The 18371-nt window shown below is 39.4% G+C and overlaps 2 protein-coding genes across 5 annotated transcripts; one reads left to right on the top strand and one right to left on the bottom strand.

Moving 5' to 3' along the window:
* Positions 1-1746: 1746 nt before the first annotated feature.
* Positions 1747-6724, top strand: saxo4 (stabilizer of axonemal microtubules 4). 4 transcript variants are annotated; one of them, XM_084396316.1, is made up of 13 exons: positions 1747-1766; positions 2299-2445; positions 2920-2952; positions 3553-3670; positions 3811-3955; positions 4145-4208; positions 4321-4400; positions 4592-4657; positions 4790-4876; positions 4972-5052; positions 5931-6025; positions 6407-6508; positions 6595-6724. In XM_084396316.1, exons 2-13 carry the CDS (start codon positions 2334-2336, stop codon positions 6632-6634), a joined length of 1023 nt encoding a protein of 340 aa, XP_084252442.1. In that variant the 5' UTR covers positions 1747-1766; positions 2299-2333; the 3' UTR covers positions 6635-6724. The 4 variants fall into 4 exon arrangements, with proteins under 4 accessions (XP_084252442.1, XP_084252444.1, XP_084252443.1 ...); XM_084396317.1 differs by having other exon boundaries at positions 1753-1766; positions 2322-2445; XM_084396318.1 differs by lacking the exon at positions 2920-2952.
* Positions 6725-13509: 6785 nt separating this feature from the next.
* On the bottom strand, positions 13510-16867 carry lrrc10b (leucine rich repeat containing 10B). Its single transcript, XM_084397120.1, has one exon. The coding sequence runs from the start codon at positions 15735-15737 to the stop codon at positions 14505-14507; it is 1233 nt and encodes a 410-aa protein (XP_084253246.1). The 5' UTR covers positions 15738-16867; the 3' UTR covers positions 13510-14504.
* Between the last annotated feature and the right edge of the window lie 1504 nt (positions 16868-18371).

Here is an 18371-nt window from a genome sequence, read left to right as displayed (position 1 = left end):
GAGTGGAGGCGGGGCTCATTTGCATATTCATAGAACTGCGTATACTAAACGAGACAAGGGTGTAGTTGCATTCAAGCTATTTTAAGGGAAAAAAGTTTTAAATTGGTAATCAAAGATGAGTTTTAAGGGATACAATTTTTGACTACAGGGGGATTTTAACCAATAGTTAACCAATGCAACCCTGGTATGGAGTGGAACATCTTATTTTTTACTTTGAAATGCATCACATTGCGGGCCTAAAATGAGTTGAGAACACCTTTCATGTTAAGTTTATATAGATTAGAAATTGTACATGGCACTTCATGCCAAGAACCCAACTCTGAGCTTGCAGGAGACGTCACATTTAGCCCTGACAAACAACCAGCAAGTGTTTTGCAAAGCTGTTTTTGAAGTGGTTATGCTGGTCACCACCCTGAAGGGGGGACAAGATTCTGGGTCAACTCAGAAATGCATTGGAGTTTAAAGGTGTAGATTAGGGCTTAAGATCACTTCCGGCAGGTAAACACTTACCTTGACTGCAGAAAGGAGACAGTTTTTCGGTCACGGACACATCACCGTGCCGCTTGAGCAAACCCAACGTTGGCGTTATTCGCAAGGGCAGTCATGCCTACATGCACCGCTCAATAAACGCCCGGGAGAGCGACAGGCCACCCTGCAGGAGCAATGTTTTGCCTTCGTTCGCTGGGAGATGGGAGCGACGACGCCCTCTCAGTGAAGGTGAGAGAGAATTAATGTGGGAGACAGGAGGACAGCGGGAACGTGCTGATAGCTGCCGTAATGATGGATTTGACTTTATCTTTCCAGAGCCGAGAGTAATGTTAATGTCATGACGTGTTATTGCCATACTCACGTGGTGATTATGCAAATAACCTCAGCTGTGACACGGACAAGGCCACTCAGACTGCACAGAGTTAAGTATGTCTGGGACCTGATAATAATAAGCACACTTTCAACACAGTGAATATTTCATAAAGACATATGTGCATCATGGGACATAGAACATGATGATGTGAAACAAAGGGCATGAAGTGACAAGACTGCAGATGGCAGTCCAGTGCTTTATTTGAACAGCACAACAGCGCCACCATGTGGTCACATACATCCACAGACAGTCACCAAGATCTGTGCTGATGAAGCAAATAATATATAAATCATCTGTTAAAGTGACGCTGGATAATATCCAATAATGTTCGATATGTCAGGTAAATTCTCAAAAGGCAAGAAAAATATTAAAGCAGTTATTAAGTAGGCCTATGTTAGAAGCAGAAAGCAAGTCTTGTTTTTAATTCATTTAAACTCGCAATGAAGTTTCTGAGATTAATTAATTATCATTCTTATTAAAATTTTGTGAACTAGGAGTATCCTATTCAAAACTTCTCTTCTCGGGAATACTGCACACAATTTAAAATACATTTGTGCACGCTTTTTAGCGTATCTATAATAGCTTGGTATATTAATGTGGTGATGAGTCTGTCTGAGGATTCGTAGGCCGTGAAAGTGTCCCTTTCCGCTTTCGAGTTTGTCTCTTACCTTTAATCTCCTCCAGCTGAAGATTGAATGTGAATATTATTCAAGCAACTTGCTGTTGAACAAACAGTAGTGCAATGTACTGTAAAGCCGTTACCTCACCTTCCCGCGTCTTGTCACACACGTGTCACGTGACGAGCTCGTCTGTGATTGTCCCGGTGACGGTTACCTGGTAACGAGCGCGAGGATAAAAGAGCGACGGCACGCACAGGTATGTTTACTTCACGGAGGGGCGACAGGTAACGGACGAACCGTTTTATTAAGTGTTAAGTTATTTAAATCATGCAAAAAACATTTATAATATCAGTAGTTATTGTTTCATGATTAAAATAATACCCATCAAGTGCGCATTTAAATGATGCCATTAAGATAAAGATGTAAATAACAGTTGATATCCTTACGAAAATTTATCATGGTTTACTTTTATTGTAGTAAAAGTGTAGTAACCATGTTTTACTACAAATACCATGGTTTAACAATGGTTAGTGTTGCAAAGCTATGGTTAATGTGTGGTTACCATGGTTTAACTAATAACCCAATATTTATTTATTTATTTTTTGTTGTTTTTGTTGTTGTTGTAAAACCATGGTAAATTTTCAAGGTGATGAAATCTTTAGCCAGACATTGTAAATGTTTTAAGTTAGTGTTAATGTGACTTAAGTCAGAGACTGTACTGGAAAATGTTTGTTTATATCAAAGTAATTCTTCCAGTATGGTATTTAAAATAAGACAACGTGTCAACCATACATTTATCATAGTGTGTTTGTGCAGTGGTGTATTGTGTTGGGTTATAGTCAGAGTTACAGATGGTTGGACCATTGGGTACTGTCAAGCCTTCGCATGGGACGGGCAGACCAGAGGGGCGTCCCACTAACACTGGCCTCGACCAATACTGCACCTCCTTCAGACAGTCTTACGGTGATAACACACAACACAGTAACCTTAGATTCAGTCTAACTATACTTTGTGTGTTTACATATGATTATGGATATTGGCCTGTTTATACTGCTTCTGAAGCCAGATTATATCAGGTCACATTTTTCCCAATTTGAAACGATAGACTTTTTCTATGCCACATTTTGAAATATAAACAGCCATCCATCTTTTCTACCGCACATTATAATGTTTTGATTCCTTATTTAAAACAACTCTAGATCGGAGCTAGAATAGTTTGAGTACATTTTAATTATTATTTTCCTCACTTTTACGTAGTTTCAGACTTGTATGTTGTTTTTTGTGGAAACATCACAGTCTTAAACATCAAACCTGGACCAAGTGAATAATTATCTCAGTGAATATAAATAATGTCTATGTCATACACATTACTTTTATGATACATATATGGCATTAAAAGCTCTGATTCTTCAAAACATCTACATTTGTATTCTACAGGAAAAAACAGCATACCGGTTTGGAACGACATGGGTGAGAAAATAAAACATTTTGGTGACCTAAATTATACCTTAGTTTAACCTAAATTATAAACTCTAGTGTAGATTTGACATATCAGTTATAAAAATAATTATTGGCCAAAATATCTATATTGGTGCATCCCATGTTCAAACGACAACGATGTATTAAAGACCAAAACATTTTTCCTTTGTGTTTTTTGCTAAATAAAAACGATCCCGCGATTAAAAACGCTGTATTATTCATGCCAGGCCAGTAGGTGGCAATGTCACTTTGTAAAGAAACACTTACACACCTATAGACTGAACACGTAATGACGTAACTGTTTTCACAAATTCTCGTTTTTGTTGTTAACCCTACAATAACGGTCAATAACGGTATCGCTTTCGAAAATGGCACTTTGAAACCCTTTTTCAAGAGTTTGCGGTTTTAGGCCCCCAAAATGCTGTTGTCGTGTAAATAAACGGCCAAAACGCATATAAAGATTTTCCGTTTTTAGTTGAAAACGGTGTTGTGTTAACCCATTAGTTCCACTGTAGATATCCTTTAAGATTTATTTGTGCTGTAGAATACAAGATGTTGAATCTGTCGTGAGTCGTGTCCTCTTTTATCCAGGTAAGGAGTTATTCCAGCCACGTCTAGGCCATCATTTTGGGACAGGTTACTTTGCCAACCACCGTCCTGCTCTGTACTACAGCTCCAGCCTGGACCGCTATGATAATCCACAGTTTGGGTATGGCCCAGATTGTGTGTGTGTGCGTGTGTGTGTATGTGTGTGTGTGCGCGTGAAATTGCACATGCACTCCAAAACCTTTTTGCACCTCACTAAATCATTTTTAGACAAACACTTTTTGCCTTTTTCTTCTTTCTTAGTCTCTCACTGTTGGACAGTTTTGAGTCTCAATCGAAGCGTCATTACCAGTGTCTGGCTCTGCCCGACGGGACGGAGTCTTTGGCCTTCTCGGGGTCCAGACACAGAGAGAGTGGATATTTGCAGCTCCAAACTCAGCCAAAAGCTGTGAGAGCCAAAGACACACACATAGAAACGCAGCAGGTTTCAAGGGCACCGTGCCATGTCACTTCACCCTGGCCTCATTGTTCTGACTTTCTCTCTCTCTCTCTCTCTCTCTCTCTCTCTCTCTCTCTCTCTCTCTCTCTCTCTCTCTCTCTCTCTCTCTCTCTCTCTCTCTCTCTCTCTCTCTCTCAGAGAGCAGCGTCCCATCAGACTGAATATAAAGGCACTTACAATCCTCACCGCCTCAGAGTTTTGGGTTAGTAGTGTGGTTTTAAAAAATGAGTTTCTTAACTTGGTTCTTCGTAGATTCAGAAGTTCTTGATGTTGCATTCTAGGTGTTTCAGACTCTCACTGTGTTTGTGTTTTAGTTGGACCCATAGAAGAGAGTGGATACACTGAGGGAACCAATCTACAGCCAAACACCTTCCTCCCTCAACACATTAACATGGTGTGTGTGTGTGTGTGTGTGTGTGTGTGTGTGTCAGTTCATCATTCTGTTGGCAAAGTCACTGTCAAGACGTTTTTTTAACTGCACGCATCCATAATTCCTAATGTGGTATTCATGAGAGTCACATAATCAAATCCTTTTTCCATTGTTACACTGACTCTCTGCTTTGATTGGGTGATGATTGTTGTCAGGACGACGCTCGCAGGATACAGGAAAGTGTGACGAGGACAGACTTCCTGCCCGGATCTTTCCTACAGGTGGTCTCTCTGTTTCTCTCATTCTCTGCTATTACTCCCTCCATCAACATCAACACATTCATGTGATTTTTATAGTGTGCGTCAGCTGAATAGGTTTGACGCCTATTTAATGTGTGTGTGTGTGTGTACCAGGGCAGTGAAGCATTACCAAAACTTGCCTCACGTGCACTTCGAGAAACTGGATATACAAGAGACACCCAGAGACCTCTGACCGGTTCAGTGAGTACCTCTCTTTCACTCTTTAGATAAATTATTCTATTAAGACAACATCAAGTTCTCTGACCGAGAGGGTTTCGTATGTTCTGCCCACACAGGCCTCTCTGCAGGGTGGCTTTCGTGAGGACGGCAGACAGAAGACTAGACCTGCTCTAACTAGATTGTCCATTGGGCCGACGGTAAATAAAACGAATATATTAAGCCCTCTAGATTTGTTTGGCTATGACTGTTTAAATATATTTAAATGAACAACCAATGAACTTTTTAATGAAGAACCTTTGCACGAAATAGTTCACCCTAGAAATGTCAATTCTGTCATCATTTACTCAAACCCATATTACTTTCTTTCGATCTTTTCCTCCTCTGCAGCTTTCAAATCTTATCCATATTTGAGTACATTCATATATACCACATCAGGTCACCAAACAACAGTCATGTCGTATCATAGCAGGGAATCTCAAAATTGAAATCATGGAAAGTTTCATCTATAGGCAATAAACATTTCTTTTCTAGTTATGTTAATTTTGAATGACTGGAAATCTCATGGTGAAATCATTGAAATCCATCGGTTAAAAGGCGTGGGAATGCTAAGCATGGTGCTGGAGTCACATGGGCCACTTTTATGATGCTGTTTGTCCTTTTGGGATCTTGACAGTCCCTGGACACTATACCATTATTATTATTATAGAATGTAAACATTCTGTCTTAACATATGAGAAAAGAAAGTCTTATAGGTTTGGAATGACAGATGAAAATCTGTAAGTTATGTTGGTGGATGCACTGTTCCTTTATATTACATTAGCTATTAATTTGTCTTACAACAAGTAAAAAAAGACTGAGCAAAATGTGTTCTTCTAGACAAGCTGTTTGGAAGTCTGTTATGTGCCAGTCCCGATTTAATGTCACAAAAGCACTCAAAAAGATAACACGTCTCACCTCAACAACAATAGTCATCCACTCAAAAGATGATTGGAAATCGAATATATTTTGTTGTGCTGCTGCTGCCGCTTTGAGAGGGATTTCTACAATGGTTTTGTGTCTGTTCTGTATTCTACAGGGCTCATCAGGATTCGTCCTGAACGCCCCCAACATCACAAGCCTCTCACAGGCACCAGCCGACCCGCAACACTTCCTCACACACTACCAAAGCAAGTGAGTCATGTCTGTCTCTGTGTGTGTTCCTGGTACTTGACTGGCAAAACTGATTGCTCATTTATTTAAACTGACTGTCTGTGCCCTGTAGACAGCGGCAACTACTGCATGAAATTGTGAACTATTCTTTCAAACCAGAGGGTTGAGTGTGCTCTGATTGGTTGCTTGGGGAATGAGTGTGTTCTGATTGGTTTCTGAGGGAATGAATGTGTTCTGATTGGTTTCTGAGGGAATGAATGTGTTCTGATTGGTTGCTGGGGGAATGAATGTGTTCTGATTGGTTGCTGGGGGGGACAAGTGTATTCTGATTGGATGCTGAGGGTATGAGTGTGTCCTGGTTGTTTTAAATAAGGTTTCTTTTCATCCTTATAAATGTTGCAGGTTTTGCGACAAATCATCAGTGGAGCAGCAGAGATCAGACTGCATGAGAGGAGGCATACAGAGACACAGAGAGAGCGGATACAGTGGACGAGACACGGATAGGTACACACATCAACACATGTGCATCTGTCATTCATGTACAGCTAAACACTTGTTAATAACATCCTCTGTCTCTCTCTTTCACACAGGTATAATCTTAGTGGATATAATGCCCTGGCTTCACAATAAATCTGAAATATTGCTTTAAACGAAATACTGTCAGTTTTAGCCTGATCATTTCTACTTGACATTTTCAGACAAAATTATATTGCTTATATATTAAGACATAGCTGCCAACTCTCACGCATTCACCGTGAGACACACACAATTGACACTTTTCACACGCTCTCACGACACACATCTATTTTCTCACGCACAGAAAAATCGCGAAGCAAAGAGGACACGGAGACCGAGAGACTAGACAGAGCAGGTTACTTATGATATAAAAAAAAATCTCAGCTCTCGGATTCTATCACTTTCATTACGAAATTCAGACAATAAATACCGTTTTGGCGCTTGTAAATGTGACGCGACAGATCCCTAGCGGCATGTGAACCGATCATCTCTAGCTAATAGTAAATAAACACGAATGAGCACTGTTGAAAGATACAGTACAACTTACCGAAATGTAGGCTATATTCCTCATACATAATTTCGACCAATCAATCAAACAAAGGGGTCAATAAAACAGCTGGAGAATAATTATGTCACATAACATTTACCTCAGGAAAGCCATTATGACCATAATATGCTATAGCACCTTAGTTGGCTAGAAAAAAGCTATAGAGTATTTTGCTAAATATGTATACTATATTGCATATTTATTATATTTTTACTTATATCATTAAATAAAGTTGTTATTATAATAAAAAAACGCATTATATTTAATTTGTGTTATTTTTAACCTTAAATAATACTGCCAGCTGATAGGGCTCTCTGTATGTTTACAGCATTAGGTGAGTTGTTTTTTTCTTGAGCAAAAAGAATGCCTATCTTGTGTAGCCTACCTAATATTTATCCAATATTAAATCAAATCACAATAATTGAATTGAAATAATAAAAAAGCGCAGCTTACCAGAAATTGAACCATGTAAACATTGTAACATGTTGTCACTAAACCTAATAAAATTCAGTTTAGTTACTAAAAGGTTTTGACAATCACAACACCCCCCCCCCCGACAAAAATCTCACTCCAAGCAAAACTCAAAAGTTGGCAGCTATGATTAAGAGGTGTTTATAAGCATCATTAAAACTATTCATACTAATACATATGTATTTAATTTAGTGACTGTCAAAACACTGAGGAGATTATTTTAGCAATCAAATTTTCCATTTTTTTTCCCTGGAAGACAATAAAACATTGAAAAGGGGCTCCACGTTTGATTGGACCTATAAGCAACAACCACCTAGAACACGAACAACCACATATCAATATGCTAAAACACACTCTTAACACTTAAAAACTGCATAGCAGCACATTGGCAACCAGCTGATTTTAGAATGCATTGAGCCGAGAATAATTAAAATCAGCAATCATTTTGACAGCAAGTCATTTTAAAAAGTGATGAGCAACAAAATTATTTCCGATTTTTTGCAAGAAGAACAGGAATGTTTGTTATATGCAAAAACCTGGTCAGCAGATTGAGATAGATACACCCGATACGCACATGTACTGTATGCACGACTTATGTACACAAGCCCTTAGCCATGCTGAGAGAGGAGTGGCACCAAACTGAAAGCTCAGTTGCTGGCATATGGGGCACAGTTATGGTCCCCGCTCAGGTTGTTGTTTGCATGTGTGTAAGCTTCTCTCTCTCATCTCTGGGCCAATGTTCACTCTCCCACGCAGGCAGACCGTTCATTATCCTTAATAATCCTCATAAGAAAGGGAGAATAGGGATTGGTCTTTTTAGCCTGTGCTTAATGTAAACATTGAAAAGTGACTAAAGTGGTTGTAAGTTGTTTGACTGTTGCTGTTTGGCAGCAAATTGAGCTGTTTAAGCATTAGCAGTCAATTTAATTCAAAAAGTTATTATCATTCATACTTCAGTTTAGTGATTTGAACAAACCGCTAAATATTAGTATTAAACAGTAATTGACATTTGCTGCACCATTTACACTGTATGGACGTAGAGGAAACCTCAAATTTGCATGGTAGAAAATAAAATGGTTGGGAAACAAAACTCATATCTAGAGACCAAAAAAATATCATAGACTTCAAGGTGGGCCATTAAAGGATTAGTTCACTTTCAAAAAAATGTTTGCTGATAATTTACTCACCCCGATTGTCATCCAAGATATACATGTCTTTCTTTATTCAGTCGAAAAGAAATTAAGGTTTTTGAGGAAAACATTCCAGGATTTTTCTCCATATAATGGACTTCAATGGCACCCAATGGTTTGAAGGTTCAAATGTCCGTCTCAATGCAGCTTCAAAGTCTCTACATGATCCCAGTCGAGAAATAAGGGTCTTATTTAGCGAAACGATCGGTCATTTTCTAAAAATAAAATATATATATACACTTTTAAAACACAAATGCCCGTCTTGTACCATCTCTGAGATGCGCCATGTATTACGTCATCACGTTGGAAAGGTCACGGATTTTTTTTTAATAATAATAATAAATTAAAACAAAGATGTCGGACGATTTTGAAGTTGAAGGAGAAAATGAGATGACATTTTTCACCCTTCCCTGCCTTTTTGAACCGGAGTACACAGACAAATAACTTAGATAGATGATGTGACGCGTGACCTTTCCAACGTGATGACGCAATGCGTTGTTTTTTTAAATGACAGATCGTTTCGCTAGATAAGACCCTTATTTCTCGACTGGGATCGTGTAGAGACTTTGAAGCTGCATTGAGACGTACATTTGAACCTTCAAACCGTTGGTTGCCATTGAAGTCCATTATATGGAGAAAAATCCTGGAATGTTTTCCTCAAAAACCTTAATTTCTTTTCGACAGAAGAAAGAAAGACATGGATATCTTGGATGACATCGGGGTGAGTAAATTATCAGCAACCACGTATAACACCTTAGCAATGCAGTAACAACCACATAGCAACATCCTAGCAACCACCCAGATCATTCAGGCAATAAGCGCACACATTTTAAATGTGTAAAATCTTAAGTAAATCTGAAAATCTAGTTCTCACACTGCGGTTTCCTAGCCTTGCAACTCCACTTTTAATGGCTTACAGTGCAAAACCCACCAACTTGCAAACATGCCCTACTTAGGAGCAAAATCCTACTCGCTGGACCATGATGGCCCCTCCTCTCATGTGCTGACACGCTGTCACAATGGCTCGGATTACATTTCAGACACAGGATGACTTCTGCTGAGATCTGGCTGTGACAGAGATATTACTGCGAGTGCCTGTAACAAGGGTATGAAGTTTCAAGCGCCGCAGAGGCAGTCCGGTGCTCATTCACGGCTTGCTATGCGGCTGACCTTGGGAGAATGGCGTTAACGTAAACTAGCAGTAAGCTGCTAAATGATTAAGCACAGAGACTATGTTCTTCTCCTCAGGCCTGGACTGTGTCAGAGCTCTCCGCCGCTCCACAGATACTCGATACTTGGCGCCTGAGAATCCAGGACTAACGGCTATGCCAAAATCTCTGAGCCAGACTTACAGTATGCCTTTAAAGATGTCATATAATAAGAAATCAAATCTTTTGAGATGAGAGATTAGACGACATGTTCTGTGCTATTGTTCATTTTTTGTTTTCAAATCGTTTCGGGGTTTTATTGTCTGCCAAGCAACTTTGAGGTATCAATCATGTTCGTAACACAAACATAGAACCACAAGTTAAGCAAAAAAAAAAAGTGTACTTTTGATTAAGGGTTTGTTCGAATCAACCAACCCAAAGTTTGAGCAATTGTAATCCACTGACATTGGATCTGTTTCCAGGACCAAATGCTCTCAAAAGCAAATAACAAACTGTTCTAATGTACATACTACTGAAAAATAATGATCCTAACTTTTATCTCTATACTGAAACCTCAGATCGCCACACAGTGATTCATCTTTTTCGAATCATTAAAATATTGGTGTCTGGGACGCCGTGAGCCTGGGGACTGAAGTGTACAGTGTGAATTTCTTAAAAGCTAGTTAAATGTGTGATATGAATACATAGTGCTCATAAACGGCTGTTGAAGTAGTATTCTCAATCGTTACAAGTAGAGGCTTGAACTAAACAAACGGATACCGATAGTCATTACCTCAAATGGTAAGTTTTAACGAAAGGCAGAGCCTTTTTTTACCTTGAAGTACCAAAATTGCAACACTTCAGCAAACGTCAAATCACTTTTTGATCAACTGTTCAATGTCTTCCACAGCTGAAAGAGTCGACACAACCCATCCCGTCAAATGGTTTAGGTGTCTTTGAAACAGCCAAGTTTCACTTCGCAAAGACATTCCTTTATTTTGATCTGCCAGCCTTGAGTCCTCTTGCCTTGCTCAAAGTATATGACCTACATCTGAGATCTCACAATAAAATACTTTCTTGGCCGATTTGGATAAAAAGGTTTTTGCCAATTGAAAACTGGCTGATTTTTAAGACACCTAAGCCATGCACATTTGCTAATACCGTGATGGGTTGTGTTGATTCTGGAGTGGATTCTGGGCGGAGACACGGTTTTCTCCACTTCCCGTCACAGGTTGTGCCAAAACACTTGTTTCAGATTTTTCGCAGCAATAATGACAGGCTCATAGCGTTACGTAAATATTTTAACAGATGGGATACGACACTCTTTCAGGGAGAGATGAGAAGCGACAGGAGATGGAGAGAGAGTTTAAACAGCACGATGATGGATGAAGGAAGAAAAGGGGAAGGAGGAGGAAAGAGCAATGAAAACACACTTCTTGACTAGAATAAGAGAGTTGGCAGATGTGACTGGAATAGAGTATCGGAGGGGAAAGAATGAACAAATGAGGAACAAGCAAATTAGAGGGCCGTGATTTCCACAGATGACCTCTATTAATTCTTCTTTCTCACTTGCGTGTTTTGGAACAAAGATTTTTGAGAAAGTATGACACAAAAGATGAATTTTTGTGAATTTTAACAGCAGTTTTGTGAAGTTGTTATTCTTTTGAAAATCCTCTCCGAGATTGCCCATCATGATCAATAAAACTGTCTACATCTTCTTGCAGTGAAGAGACCTTGTTGGAGTGATCTACTTTGCTTTGCATTGTCACACAGCTCGCTTGCAGTGTTAATTTGGTGTTAAACACTATTTTCATTTTCATACCATCACCCAACCCACAAACCTGCTGGATCTGTTACTGCCTTTGTTCTGGGACCTCATCATTTACACATTAAGTGCTGCTCTCTCTCAGTCTTTCTCCCAAAACATCACTGACTAACGACCCAGGCCTTTTATGGAGCGCACCCCCACTACTATTCTGTCCCTGATGTTTCTCTTCTGTCTGCACGCCTCCTCTGACTTTCGCACATCGAGTCCTTCAAGCATAAGAAGAGAGAGAACGTTTACTTCTGCTAGTGCTATAGCTTGGCTAGCTCTTCCCATCTGTCTCAGATCATGTCAGCTCTGCTCCACCGCCAGATAGCAAGGATTCTTAGTGCAAACTCACTTAATTCAGAAACTTAATTGGCCTTCTAAAAACTTGAGCGTGGGATTTTTCCTGGTGAATAATTAATACATTTTTTTGTGACATTGTGAACATCACTTGGATTTTATTCATTTTGATCTATTTCTCTGAATCACTTTCAATGAATCGATTCCAAAGTCTACTTCCAAAAAATTACTCAATTATTAATTTGCATTATATTATGTTTTTAGTAAAAATTGACATGTTAAATTTTGTTATTAATCACAATTTCATTTTGCGAAAATCCTGCCTAATTTGGAAAACATGCCCTGTTTAATTTTAACTAGATTTTTACTTTGTTTTAGTGTTGACATTGAACATTTGAATCTATTTTGGAAAAATCAAGTATTGTAATATTTATATATAGCCTATATATATATATATATATATATGAAGAGTTCAGATGCAAAAGCCTCTAAGTGCCATCTGAAATTTTCTTCTAGAATGATCATTTTTATCAAGCTCGTATATTTAAGTTTTGTAATTTCACTTACATGGCAATGAAAATTACCTATGAATTGTCATTTAAGTGAAATTATTGAACTTAAATATACGATCTTGATAAAAATGATCATTCTAGAAGAAAATTTCTGATGGCACTTAGAGGCTTTTGCATCTGAACTCTTCATATATATACAGTGCTATGCATAAGTGAATACACCCATGCTAAAGTTGACTAAAAAGAGGAATAAAAAATCATATTTTGGAAATTGAACTTAATGCCTTAATTTAAAAAATTTGGAAAAATCCAACCTTTAAGGACACCAATTTTCTTTGTGAATGAATAATGTATCGTAAATAAATAAATGTTCTTCCTTAAAATACATGGTGCATAAGTGAGTACACCCCTATGTTAAATTCCCATAGAGGCAGGCAGATTTTTATTTTTAAGTATTTTTTTTTTATTTTTTTTTAGGATACTATGCATCCTGATAAAGTTCCCTTGGCCTTTGGAATTAAAATAGCCCCACATCATCACATAGCCTTCACCATAACTAGAGATTGGCATGGTTTTATTTCAGTTAGCCTAAAAGCTAGTTTGATTTGCATTGAGAGATGATCTTATGGAAAGTACCCCATGCCAATCTCCAGGTATGGTGAAGGCTATGTGATGATGTGGGGCTATTTTAATTCCAAAGGCCAAGGGAACTTTATCAGGATGCATAGTATCCTAAAAAAAAAATAAAAAAAATACTTAAAAATAAAAATCTGCCTGCCTCTATGGGAATTTAACATAGGGGTGTACTCACTTATGCACCATGTATTTTAAGGAAGAACATTTATTTATTTACGATTATTCATTCACAAAGAAAATTGGTGTCCTTAAAGGTTGGATTTTTCCTAATTTTTTTAATTAAGGTATTAAGTTCAATTTCCAAAATATGATTTTTTATTCCTCTTTTTAGTCAACTTTAGCATGGGTGTATATATATACAGTATATTGAAAAAGTATAGCTTAATTGCCCAGTCCTAGTCAGGGTTGGCATCAGAGTCCGACTAGACATGAATCATTGAAACATGTTTGACAAACTCATTGGTTATTTAATAAGAGAATATTTGGTTTCACCAACACACATCGCTGCAATTGCAGCATCAAGTTTCTTATAAACAGTACACTCGTGTCAGGGTAGAGTTCCAGACACACTTACACACACTCACAAACAAAAATATCTGAGTCCTGCTCTTAATTAGAAATACACAGCACACAGTAATGTAGATTTGACGCAAGTTGTGCAGTTTCACAGGTCTTCACAGTTGATTTTTGCAAATCACAAGTCTTAAACCCTGTAATTATTGAAGAGAGTCCTGTGTTTGAGGATTGCAGCAATGGTCTGGTCAGCAATAATGCCTTCTAATAATAGCAACACTCACTTGTACTTGTGTGGAAAAAACTGTTGCGTATTTGCAAAAAGTTAATTCATGGGGTCTTAAGTGCTGCTATATTTAGCTGTATTTGAGAAACTGTGTTACTGATACTCTGCCAAATTGAGAGGAAGTGAAATATCCTCTTTTGTTTTTCACAAAAGAAAGAAAGTCATACAGGTTTTGAAGGACACAAGGATGAGTAAATGATGGCAGAATACTCATTTTTGGATGAACTATTCTTTTAAAACTCAACATATCCTTCGACTTTCCAATCAATAACATCAATGTAATGTTTATGTTAATGTTAGCAGATGCTTTTTATTAGAGCGACTTGCAATCGCTTTCTTTACCCCATAAAGCATTCTGGGGTAACTTAAGTGCCATTATCAGGGCCCCAATTAGTTCCTCTCCAGTTCATCCTAGGGATTGAACCTGCAACCCTTGCAGTAATACTTCAGATGAGTGAAGTGTGAGGCATCTTCACCACAGAATTGCAAAAACTGGCTGCTTAAACAAACTGCATTTCTGTTTGCAGACATAATAAGTAGACTACCATGACCCATTGAAGAGGTGCAAGTATCAATTTTGTTCTTGCTCCTCCTCTTCATATTCATAATCCATTTCGGCTCGCTCATACTCTAACTCCGCCCCCTCGTAGCCTTCATACCCCTCCCCCTCGTAGATTAGCTCCTCCCTTTCATACTCCAATCCGTCATCGTCATACCCAAGCTCTGCCTCATGAAACGCCACACTTTGTCTCTCAGGCTCCGCCCCTTTCTCGTCATCTTGTAGTCCATCCTCATCCGCTGCTGTTGATGGAACCGACCCATTTGTTTCTTTCTCCTTAGCAACTGCCAAGCTTAGGGCGGAGCTCATTCTGAGTTTCTTGAGTATCCCGTGAATGACTGGATTGGCAGCCGCCTCCGCAGCGGCCGCCGCCTCCTCTGCTTCTTTCTCGGCACGTTCTTTCGCCTCTTTCCTTCTCTCTCTAGCCTGCAAGACCTCCTCAGCCCCCTCCCCGACGATTAGCACCTCCTTCCCTACGCGTGGAGGCTCCTTCACAGGGTTGTGGTCGTAGGAGAAGAGTCGCAGCGCAGGGAGATGATGCAAGTTTGGGAACTCTGATATCTTATTGCGGTCCATGTCCAGAATCTCCAGCTGCTCCATTTTGAGGAGCACTCGCGGAAACTCGGAAAAGCGGTTTCCGTACAACCAAAGTCCTCTCAGGGCCTCCATACGGCATAGGTCCGAGGGAAGGGTGCGCATACGGTTGTCCCCAATCTGCAGGGAGCGTAGATTGGGAAGGTCGTACAACTGCTTGGGGAATTGCTGGAAGTAGTTGCTCTCCACCCAGAGGCAACGCAAGTTCTGCAAGTTCCTCACTTCCGGCGGGAGGCTCATCAGCCGGTTGCTTCCCAGGTAAAGACACGTGAGATTGATCAGCTTGCACACAGAGAGGGGAACGTCTTCGATCTTATTGAAGTCTAGTGCCAGGGTTCGCAAACCCTGCAGCCGCGTGATGCGCTTAGGGACGTCGCGGAGACGGTTTCCACAGACGTAGAGCTTCTCCAGGTACTCCAGGTCCAGGACTTGACGAGGAAGTCGACGAAACTTGTAGTAGCTCAAGTCCAAAACGGGATCTCCGCTCGCCAAGAGCTCGTCGACTCCGAGAGGCAGCTCCTCGTCCTCCACGACCTCCTCTTCTTCTTCTTCCTCCTCCTCCTCCTCTTCTTCATCTCCATTCTCTTTAACCTTCTTCTCCTTTTCCTCTCCTCCTTCGTCCTCGGCCTCTTTTCGGGACGAGTTGCCCATACCCTCAGCCGGCTAAGCCCGGCGTTTGTCCGTGTGTGTGGCGAGAGTGTGTTTCAGGACGGGGTAAGAGGGTGAGGCGGTCTGTGGGGCTGGCCCCCCCTCCCCGTGTCAGTTTCACTCAGTAGGATTGACCCGGCAGTGACAGAGCCAGCACAGCGACACATGGTGCTCTGACTACAGGCGGCTTCCCCTCAGTCCCAGTACAATGAGCTCCAACGTCAGCAAGCACGGCAGTGACACCAGCAAGGAGGCATTCTGAGTGTGTGTGTGTGTGTGTGTGTGTGTGTGTGTGGATTGCTTCAAATATTTTAGAATTACATGCTATAAAACAGATTACGATAATAATAGTAATAGTAATAATAGTAGTAGTAGTAGTAGTTGTAAAAATAAGTATAAATGTAAGAGGAATCAAGCTTAATTTTGTCTCTGAAATGTGAACTCAGAAGTTAACAGATGAGTGTCAAAGTAGCTGCCAATATTATGTCCCGTTTTCATAGTTTAGTTATTTATTTATTTATTTTAATATATATTGTTTGTTAAAAGCATCAAATGACTCACATTACAGTCACAAACTTTCAGTTTCAGTCTGTCAGTTTTGATTGTGTGAAGGCTGATGCTGAGCTTCTCTCTGCCGACGCACGCAGCTCTTGTCCCGGCCGCCCGGTCTGTGGATCCCGGTCTCGTTCACTCGCTGATGTGACCTGGCCGGCGGCAATGTGAACCGAACCGATGATGTCCAACTGTAACTCCGGTTTGCGTGGTCCTAAATCAGACAAAAATCCTCTGGGAGATGTCAAGATGATTAAAGTTTCCAGAAGCGCTAGGACTCGATTTCTGTAGCCTGTTTCTTTCCTACGATCAAAGCCGTTCTCGCGTTTCTTCCTCTCTCTCTCTCTCTCTCGTGTGTGTGTGTGTGTGTGTGTGTGTGTGTGTGTGGAGTTCAGCATAAAGCGTTGCCATGAACCGTCTCTCTCTCTCCTAGCAACCAAAACAGGGACATGCGACGCGAGTTACACACGATTGTCACGTGTTCCGGGGGGGACAGAGAGGCGGTCAAATTCCTCTCTTCCAAGTTCACGTTATGCAATAGAGAAACGTATTTATTAAAAAAAAAAAAAAAATTAAATGTATAAAATATTTATTAAATACATTTGAAGACATCCGATGCAAAAGCCTTTAAAAGCCACCTATGTCAAAAATGAGATAATAATATTGAGTGAATGCTCTCCGCACATAGTATACGTTCATCAAATACTTTGGCTTCAAAAATCCCAGCATCAGCCCATTCAGAAATGTCGGCATTTAGGTAGAAACATAGGAGCCTGATAAAAAATGTTAATATTAAAGAAAAACGTTGGACGGACTTAGAGGCTTTTGCATCTGAAGTCTTCATTTATTAATAGCCTATATTAAACATGCGTATATTTATTGTAAACGTGATTGGATTTTTTTTTTCTTCTATTTTTATAAATTATTAAGGGGTTTAAACTAACTAGCCTGCATTGATATTGAAAATATTATTAAAAATATTAAAATACATATTTATAAACATGTTACGTATATTGATTGACGTAAGCATACATTCAATTTTTTTTTTTTTTTAAATAAATGAAAAGCATAAGTATATATTAAGGAAATATATTAGAATTCATGGAAGTAAAACAAATAAAAGTCAAAGAAAATCCTTCGTGGAGAGAAAGGAAACCTAGTGTATTTTTATTTTTTATTTTTTTAACTGTTGGTGTCAGCAAATCATCCAAAACAAATTTCTGTGCTGCTCAGGATGTGCATAATTGCATAATATCTTCACAAAAATAAATAAATAAATGTATTGCACAGTGAGGACAGAACTAAGCTGAACAAACTGCTAATTTTAGTGAGATGATTCACTCTCAGCTGTTCTTCTCTGGAATGAACATTCAAAACTACAGGATATCTGAATGAAGTCCACTCAATGGACCACTGGTCATGTCATACATAGGCTGTTCAAAATTTTATATAGGATATACAGTACTATGAACCATTGATCTGCAAAGCATTATGTAATGTTATTGGATTATTGATGAAATGACTAGTCTTACCAAAAGTCCTATTAGTACAGAGTACATTTATAGAGTATAGCGTCTTCAAATTATGATTTGTGGTGTTGCACATGCTGATAAGTGTCTGATCACGCTGTGCCCTATATAGCCTAGCTGTTTTTCTGCTGAAGTGTTGATGTAATGCATCAAAGTTCAGCCTTGATGTTCCACGGTGTCAGAGCAGCACACCCCCCTAGTGGCCACTTCATGTCATAGACCCTGTGAACCTGAGGGTGAGCGTTGCCATCGGGTCTTCATCGGTCAGAGATCAGTCAATATAATTTTTTTATTATGCTTGAGATCCTTTTAAAGTTTCCTCATTCCTTTTATAATTAATGCACAACCCTATTTTCAATTCTTCAGTTATGAAATGGTCCATTTTTGTCATCATTACAGTCATGAAATCAAAACGGACAGTTCTTTTTTTTTTTTTTTTTATGGAATATTGCAGTATTTATTCTAAATGATCCGTGCACATAATTCTTTTTTTAATTCATGAGGCCTAATATCCTTATTTACCCTCCGTCTTCATCGCTTCTCTTCTCTGATGATG

Source organism: Rutilus rutilus, assembly GCF_951802725.1.
Source record: "Rutilus rutilus genome assembly, chromosome: 23".
Taxonomy (NCBI): domain Eukaryota; kingdom Metazoa; phylum Chordata; class Actinopteri; order Cypriniformes; family Leuciscidae; genus Rutilus; species Rutilus rutilus.
This window is presented reverse-complemented; position numbering and strand designations above follow the sequence as displayed.

What these genes read in the sequence shown, in the direction of transcription:
- saxo4 (XM_084396316.1), top strand. Translation starts at nt 2,334, where the DNA reads ATGGTTGGACCATTGGGTACTGTCAAGCCTTCGCATGGGACGGGCAGA. An exon ending in TCCAAACTCAGCCAAAAGCT is followed by an intron (nt 3,956 to 4,144) that starts GTGAGAGCCAAA and finishes TCTCTCTCTCAG; the next exon opens with AGAGCAGCGTCCCATCAGAC. An exon ending in AGTGGACGAGACACGGATAG is followed by an intron (nt 6,509 to 6,594) that starts GTACACACATCA and finishes TCTTTCACACAG; the next exon opens with GTATAATCTTAGTGGATATA.
- lrrc10b (XM_084397120.1), bottom strand. Translation starts at nt 15,737, where the DNA reads ATGGGCAACTCGTCCCGAAAAGAGGCCGAGGACGAAGGAGGAGAGGAA.